The sequence below is a fragment of the Octodon degus genome, unplaced genomic scaffold, assembly GCF_000260255.1.
Source record: "Octodon degus isolate 3935 unplaced genomic scaffold, OctDeg1.0 scaffold00079, whole genome shotgun sequence".
Taxonomy (NCBI): Eukaryota; Metazoa; Chordata; class Mammalia; order Rodentia; family Octodontidae; genus Octodon; species Octodon degus.
In genome coordinates, this window is record NW_004524655.1 from 3,064,559 (window position 1) to 3,073,208 (window position 8,650).

Sequence of the window (8,650 nt, forward strand, 5' to 3'; positions counted from 1 at the left end):
GGACAACCCCACACAAAGAACTCTTCAGACCAAGTGGCTGCAAGCGTTGCGGCCCAGATCTGCGCTAAGGAGCGCAAAGGCATTGCCCCCAGCCCTGTGCTTCTGTGCACCGTGGGCGGCAGGCTCCATGGGGCTGCCAATGTGGGGCCTCTGCGTGCCACCTCCTGCCCACCGATCTTTGGTTACTTGTGACAGTGCTACTGCATGGAATTCTGCCTGTGGGCCCCACGCCAGAGGCCTGTCTAAAGAGCCAGGCAGGGACACTGAGGGAAATGACAGTCTGTGAGCATGGATGACCCCGTGCCCCCTGGCTCTGGAAGGCACAAGGGCTGGGCTCCACAGGCATGCCACTGGAGGGCTGGGCCTGCTAAGCAGTAAGCGGGAAAGGAGACCAGTTTGGGAGGAAACACGACTGACCGAGGCTTGCAACTGTGTGTCTCAGGAAGGGAACATGATCCATTAAAATAAAGTTTTCAACAAGTGTACTTTAGCAGGATGAAGGAGCACAAAACTTAACTGAGTAAAAGATGAGCCAGGCGACACTTAAGTGCCATGGAAAATCCTGAGCCAGGGAGACTTAAGCGTTGCGGAAAATCCTGCCCAGCCTTTCAGGATGCCATCAAGATGTTTGGAGATGTGTGGTTAAAATTTTCAGACTGGGTGTGGTGGCGCGCACCTGTTAATCCCAGCTCTTGGGAGGCTGTGAACAGGCGGATCACTGAGTGTTATCTAGTAGTGTGACCCTGAAAACCCTGCAGACTCTTCCCTAAAATACAAATAAAATAAAATTTTCAAAATATGAGTCCCTACTGGGGACAAACTGCCGTTGAGTCCGTGGCAACCCCTGTGTCTGGGAAACCCACAAGCAGTGTACGTCTTTCTTAGTGGACACCCTCTCCATACATACAGAGAAAATGAGGGTTTTCTGTGTGCTTATTCCCACAAGATGTAGCTGAAGCATTTGCCTGGAAACTGGTTTGCTTCATTGCAGCTTAGTATTCCACAGCCTAGACAGCTCCCCACGGTCTGGGCCAGTCCTCATCACAGCTGTTTTGCTGTTTTCAACAAGGGACCACCGCCCGGGGCCTCCTTGTACACAGGTGTGAGTGCACGCTGAGACCCCCCCCCCCGGGTCACCTGTGCCGCTGTACACCTGCCCTGTCGTGGGGGTCCTGGAAGGGCTACACACGCTATGGAACAGGGAGCTGACGCTGGGCGAGGACACGTTCCGGGTGTCCTTGCAGGAGAACAGTGTTAGAACACACTTGTGTCCGGGTTTCCCCTAGCCGCTTAATTCCTGACCTTTCACCAGGAGCGGCTGATTTACAAATGAGCACCGTCAACCTCGTTTCCCTGGTACCACAGTCTAAATGGAGGCGGGGCTCGGAGCCGGAGCTCCCGCCTGGCGCCCAGGCAGTGCTGCAGCACGCCCCCTGGTGGGAGCAGGAGGATAGGAGCACGCAAGACGCCGCTCAGGGAAAGCCACCACAGGACGGTTCTCTTACGCCATACAGACTGCAGAAAGCTGTTTACTGACACCATCCACATTTGTGGCTTTAATTCTTCCTTCAACTCTCTGTGGAGGGTTAGTAATCATAAAAGCTGTACCAATGGTCTCAAATTAATAGGATCACTAAAGCCAAAGGCTGAAAGCTGAGACTGACAGCCGCTTAGAACAAAATTAATGTCGAATGTTCAGAATTATATCTGAATGTGTTTTAAAAATTTAGCCTCTCAATTCAGCACGGTGGCTCCTGCCTATTATCCCAGCACTCTGGGAGGCTGAGGCAGAAGGGTCACAAGTTTGAGCCTTCCTTAGGTATGTTAGGGACTCGGTGAGACCTATCTAGAAACACAAAAGGGAGGGGCCTGTGGCTCCCCGCAAAGGCCCTGGGCTCTACCCCAGCTCCCCCGCCAGTCTCTGCTCCAGGTCTCAGTGGAACATCGGCTAACAGGGGTATGAAGTTGCCTCAAACGGTGATGAAACAGTGACTACAAATCGAGGACTCTCTGGTAGGAAATGGGCAGGGAAAGGGCTGGAGAGGGAAGCACGGCAGTGGGGAAAGCGCTTGGTCACACAGCAGCAGCAACTTCCTGGGCTGCAGGGACAGTGCACTGACACTATGACAAACCAGTATCACAGGTTGCGGAAAAGAGGTCTGCACAGATGCCACAGCGTGGCTTCTTGGGTTCCCAGCTGATTCCAGAAGAAAACTTGTCCATACAGTCACCTTGGCATCGCTCGTGGTGCACAGCGAGCGCCAGGCAGTGGGTGAGAGGCCATGAGGCAGCACTGTCACGCAGTGGCCCCAAAGCCGCCCATCCTGGCCTCCAAGCCACACACTGGACTTCCAGATCATGGCCAGTGTCAGACGGGTCACAGGACAAGTGACCCGTATCCTCCCGAAGGCCAGGCCCTGACAGGTGAACGATGAGCATCGAGTGACCACTCTGGAAGAATGGCTGGACCCTGACTTTCAGGCAACAACAATAAAGGTAAAAGCCTTCTTGTGGCAACCAGGCAATCTGAACACCAGCAAACGTCTCAGATTATGAAACGCTGCCATCTGTGACACCATCACTGCTCCTACGTGGGGAGATGTCCTGTCATAGATGTATGACTAAGTATGGAGGTCATGAAGTCTGCAATATTATTTCAAATGATAAAAAGTAAAAGCCAGAGTCCCTGTGTACAGATGAAGCGTGGTGTCACCTGCTGACCCCAGTGGAGGGCAATGGGATATTGACGTACTGTTTAACTAGTTCACGTTTCAAAACGCTCTTGATCCAAAATTGTAAGAAAACCCACATTCTTGTCACTTCTACTTATAAGCACTATCGGCCTGTCTGTCCTCTTGCTGGGACAGGGACCCCTTGCCCCCAGCCAAGCACAAGCATTCCCTGGGGTCTGGATCGACCTGAGGTGCTGGCAGACACCCTGAATGGGCAGGGCAGCCCCAGCCCCTGCAGTCCTGAGCCGAGGACAGGAAGTGCTGCTCAGAAGGACAAGGTGCCCAGGGATGCAAGGCAGGAGAAGAGCCTCAGAAGAGGTGAGCAAGAGTGTTTAAGGGACAATGTGGTGGACAGCTGGGAAGCACGCGGGGCAGCGCAGATGGGAGGCTGGGTGGGCAGCAGCACCCTGATGCCAGCAGGAACCCCCAGTGTAGGCCGAGTGGCTGCGGCTCAGCAAATGCCTGATGGCAGCACCGCAGAAGGTGTCAGTGTTGAGTCCACAGCCATGTGGTACAAGCTCTGACCAGCAAGGGAGCAGCGAGGACTGTGGAGCCAGAAGAGAAGGGGCTGGCCCCAGGGAGATGGTATACCAGGAGCAACCCACGGGGCCCATGGCACTTCATGATGAACAACAGTGCTGGAGGGGGGCCTGAAGACCCCCAGTACTCTCAGAGGCTGGGGCCATGAAGCAGGCAGGCGGCCCAGGAGGACCTTGAGTTGCCAGCATGCCATCCAGTGTCCCAGAGCCATGGAGATGATCCAGGAGAACCTCCCTGACAGAGGGCTGTGGGGAGCCTGGGAAGGAGCTGCCCTTCCCCTCTGCCCCCCAAACCCCCAGGAACCTGAGCTCCCAGGTGGGAGAACTGCACAGAGCAGGGCATGAGGGGCTTTGGAGCAAAGGGTGCCCATGTCGAAACCTCAAATTAAGCAAGGCAGGCCGCTAACATCATTCGAAGTCTCTCAGTGCAATCTCAGTGTTAGAGACGGTGACGCTGAAAGGCAGACGTCAGCTTTTCAGTCATGAATACGCTGCCCTCACACTGTACATTTACTTGGGCGAGAGGTGAATTCCTTCCTGCATTTTTACCAGGACAAGCTCAGGATGTGTATAACCAAATGCCTGCTCCAAAAAGTCCATTTCCAGTCACTGTGTTTCTAAAAACTCAGTACGAAGCACTGAAGGTCTTCATGCCAGCCCTGCATAGAGACAGCGACTGCCCACAAGGAAGCCGGGGACGCAGGCCCAGGGTGCTGAGGAGAAGAGAAGGCCCCTGGTTCCTGCGATACCTGGCAGGATGCACAGCATCAAGTCACACCAAGCGATGGGTGTTTGGCCCAGAGCGCGGCTTACTGAGCCCATCACCTCTGGGGCCTCCACCTGATCCGGGGAGCCCATCACTCCCCTCTTACACCTCGGCTAGGGACCTGCAGTCTTGGGAAACACATTTCTCCTGGCATTCCCGTTGCAGAGGCCTCAGATGAATGAACAAATCGACGAGACCTTCCCCAGCCCTTATCCCCCAGCACTGGGTGTAAACCCAGGGCTGTGCACCCTCTGGTATGAGACTGGATGAGCTCTCTATCACTGAGCTACGTTCCTAGCTCTTTCCAGTCTCTGTGTGATGTCTTTATTTTTATTCTTTTGTTTGAACTTACTTGGTAGCCCAGGCTTGTCTCCAACTTACAGTAATCCTCCTGCCTCAGCCTCCTGTGTTGGGGTCACAGGCGTGCGCCACCATGGCCAGCAAGTCTGACATACTGCTGTTTCTATCACTGAATGTAGCTGGGTCAGACCTCATGTTTTGGTCCCGACCTGAAGAGGTGCATCATGATGGTCACAGATAAGGCTCTCGGCCAAGTGACCCGGCTCGGGCCCCACCCTGTAGGTCACAGCTCAGTAGCTTTCATGTGCTCTACTCTGCTGACAGGGATGGCTCTCACGAAAATGCACAGGTCCGAATGCTGCTGGCCACTCCCGACAGCACCCTGCTCCATCTGGATGTGAACAGCTTCGTCAACACACAATACCCTCAAGTTCAGTCCATCAAAAGGAGGTGAAGTTCAACAGGGACAAAGGAACGGCAGATGGCCACCAAAGGCCACTGTCAGTGAGTCTTTAGGCTCCATGGAACTCCATCTCAGGTAAGCGCTGGCCTGACACCTCCAAGAGCTGACAGTTGCCCCAAATATCAACCAGAGTTACCAAGCTGCCAGCTGTTGGCCAAGGCCCCCCAGGGCTGCTGGGGCCTGTGCTGTGGACTGGAATTCCCACAAATGGCCACATTGGGGTGACTTGGGGCAGGGCAGCTGCAGCCAGTCCCCAGGTTACTGGGGCATGGAGGGGCTCCCCAAGGATTGGGAGGCAGAGTCTGGGAGGCAGAACTGTTGCAAGTCTGACTGGCTGGCAACAGCACCAGAATAGGTCCTGGCTCTGGGTGTACACGCTGACCCACGTTTAGCTGAGTGTCAGTCCTGAGTGCAGCTGAGGGACCACTGCCATCCTGGACCACTCCGATGTCCAGGGGTCACAGCAGGCCCGAGCAGCATGGCTCCTTACCTTGGGCTGCGTATCTACAAGAACCGTCCTCCACCAGCACGTTGTAGAAAGGCTGATGGTGGCCGTGAGGCAGGCTGTGCACGTTCATGTTCCGGATCCACTCATGGCCCATCATACAGGTTGGGTCCCAGCCATAGATCACGCAGTTATAGCCATACCTGGAGAGAGGATGTGGCAGATCAGTTCCTGGGACCTGGCCCAGCCGCCACGGGACAGAGATGGGCCTGGCTTCCCTCATGTGAGCTGACGTCTCACACGTTCCTGCTCTTCTGTCATGCTGATCATGTTCTCTTTGGGATTCTCTTGCCATCTTTACAGACTTATTGTCACAATAGCACTTCACTTGGAAAAGAACTTCAATAAAGAGTGTCAGGGTGACACTGGTCATCCAGACAGAAAAGGCATTGTGGGGTGTTAAGCTGATCACAATGCACCACAATTAACTTGATATGCTGCAACGCAGAGCCTTTAAAAGGAGATCTTTATAACATGAGAAAGGAAAGATTCTTTTTTTCTTTTGGTGGAACCAGGGATTGAACTCAGGCCCTTGCGCTTGCCAGGGAAGTGCTTATTCCACTGAGCCAACTCCCCGGCCCCAGGAAAGATTCTTAAGACACTAAAAAGCACAATCCACAAGGAAGACTAACCAATCTGACAGCAGTAGAACTGCCAGGCTAGATGCAGCGCACACACGAACTCCCGGCTGTTCGGAAGCTCAGGCAGAAGGAGCACTTCAAGTCCTCCCTTGCCCACTGAGTGAGAGCTATGTCAAAAACAGAATTTAAGGGCTGGAGAGATAGCTCAGCAGTCTAAGTGCCTGCCTGGCAAGTGCAAGGACCTGAATTCGATCCCTGATACCACATACATGGTGGTGCATGCCTGTAATTCCAGTGCTGGGGAGGCTGAGACAAGAGGATCACTACGAGTCTGAACTGTGTAGCGAGACCCTGCATCAAATAAATTAAAAAAAAAAAAAAATTTAAAAAGGGCTGAGCATGTAGCTCAGTGTACAGTACTTGCCTTGCATGCACCAGGCCCTATGTTCAATCCCTAGTACTGAAAAGAAAAATGAAAGGCCAACAGAATAAAAGACCTTGACTGAAACAGCTTCTGTACAACATATAGGACACCTGGGGTTAAGGAATTATTGTTTAGACATGATAGGAGGACTGCAAATGTATTGGAAAAAAAAAAAGAGGAGCTGGGCCTGGTGGTGCAGCCTGTGACTCCAGCCCTCCAGAGGCTGAGGCAGGAGGCTCACCATGAATGGGAGGCCAGCCTGGGCTGCACAGTGAGAGCGCACAAGTCCCTCCACTTCAGAGACACACCCTGAAACAGCTACTGATGATGTGGTGTCTACACCTGCTGCGGTTACTCTGGGGGGAGAAGGAGGCTGGGGGTGGGGACACTGAAGACCGACTGCAGGATGCTAGCACTGGTAGTGATGATGGGAACGTGGCCTCTTCACGGGTCTGCCTCTCTTCTCATGTTGGTAAATTTCCATAATAAAGGTAAAGAAAAGGCACACACTGAAAGGATGAGAAACTCCAGCCCCAAGCTGGGAAGGTTTTGGGACTTCTCCTCACAGGGACCAGCGTCTAAGGTCAAAAGCAAGTGTGCATCAATGCAGGCTGGTAACTCAACGGATGTAAGCAACCCCCTGAAGCAGCACCTGTGGGTGGCCAGTAACAGATGAAGGACCTCAGCCTACATGGCGCTCAGGGAAGTGTAAACGGAACTGCAGCGAAGGGCCACTTGCCCTGAGCGCCGTGGTCCACATGGAAGGCCAACAGTAGCGCCTGCTGGTGAGCACAGGCTCGCAGCGCCTACTCTGCTGGGGGAATATAAAGCAGCACTGTTTCTGGGAAGAGTTTCACGCACATCCTGCCCAGGACTGAGGTCTGAGGAGACAGAAGTTAAAGGAGGAGAGTGTCAAGAACACTAAGGCAGTAGGAGAAAAAACTACTCACAGAGCTGCTTCCATCTTCCTCACAGAAAAGGTCAAATGTATAGAGGTCACTAAGCAGACCAGAAGACTGCTCAGGAAAAGGAGCCAGTGTTTAAAAACAAAAGCGTGTGAAGATCCAGGTCAGCGTCCTGTTGCTCCGGGGTCGGCACCGCAGCTCGCCAGGCCCGCGAGCACCCCGCAGATGACAGGAGACCTGGCACTCACCTCTTATGCTTCATTATGAGCCCGATGGAGTAGCAGACATCCCTGTGCTTCTCATCAGAGCGCAGCTTAACCTCCACGCCTACCTCCTCCTTTTTGCGCTCAATGTGCTCGAGCGTGTGCTGCACCAGATAGCCCACCGCCCCGTGCTGCCCGGGGTCGAGGGTTTGGATGTGCTGGAGGATGTCAAGCACCTTCAAGACAAGACAGAAAGACTAGGAGATAATATTTTCAGCTAGGCCTTTTCTGGTTTGCAGCACAGGATTTAGGCCTACCTACGCAAGCTGACGAGGGCACGTCTGGGCTAGGACCAAAGGACCTACCGAGCCTAGCAAGGGCGGGAGTGTTGCAGGGGACCATGTCCACCTGCTGCTATGTACGGGGGGGGGGGGGGGGGGGACGGGGGGGGGGGGGGGGGGGGCCCCGAGGGGCTGGGGGAGTCCTACACTGCTCTTCTCAAGGCAAAGGCATTTTGACACAACTGCCTCAGTGGCAGGTGTTAGTAAAAAGGGCCCGGAAGGGCAGCTCCCTTAGTATATGAGGTTATCCACAAGGGAAACAGCACGGTTATCAGCGTCCTGAAATCCAGCCAGTCACACACATCACCCTAACTCAGAATGCAAGTGGGCACCACGCCGCGCAAAGCCCTCACCAGCAGCCGCAGTGGCAGGACTGTGACTCCCCTGTGGCAGTCTCTCTCCTGCACGGTGTGGCTCTAGGAAAATACCGTTCAAATAGAGCTTTAAACGTGCCCACAGGATTACTGCGCACCGGGGAGGTTTGTCCCGTGTGACACAAGGCTGCTGACAAGCCTGTCCCTCCAGCTCCCTGAGTCCCACATTATAGCCTGCTTGGTGGAAAGGCAGTCTGGTTCCCAATCTGTCAAACTAGTTCTTTTCACTTTTGAATTATTTTTTGTTTGCAAATGATGATCAAGCACTGCCCTACCTATTTCCTAATACGAATGACCTGTACAAGTATTGTGAAAATTAGTCGTAGGCAACTGAATATATCACTAACCCCACCGGATCTTGTCTTCCAGACTGTCAGCCTGCAGGGTCTCAAAACCTCATGCTAGGGAATTTCAGTATTTTCCTCTCTTCTTGGCACTGGCCAAGCAGTCATCACTGACTTTTGGAAGAAAACTCGCCTTGTGAGGTCAACAATCTGCCTGAGGTTACAGGATTAGG

The 8,650-nt window shown here is 53.6% G+C and overlaps 1 protein-coding gene across 2 annotated transcripts in view; it reads right to left on the reverse strand.

The window, feature by feature from the left end:
* Positions 1-8,650, reverse strand: part of Fbxo21 (F-box protein 21) — a 39,227-nt gene that overhangs the window by 3,161 nt on the left and 27,416 nt on the right. Inside the window, exons 10-11 of one of the 2 annotated variants that reach the window (XM_004636225.2) lie at positions 7,464-7,675; positions 5,291-5,448 (exon numbers count right to left, since the gene is read on the reverse strand). In XM_004636225.2, the coding sequence (XP_004636282.1) occupies positions 5,291-5,448; positions 7,464-7,675 (370 nt within the window). The remainder of the gene's footprint in view (positions 1-5,290; positions 5,449-7,463; positions 7,676-8,650) is intronic. The other variant, XM_004636226.3, reaches the window with a different exon arrangement.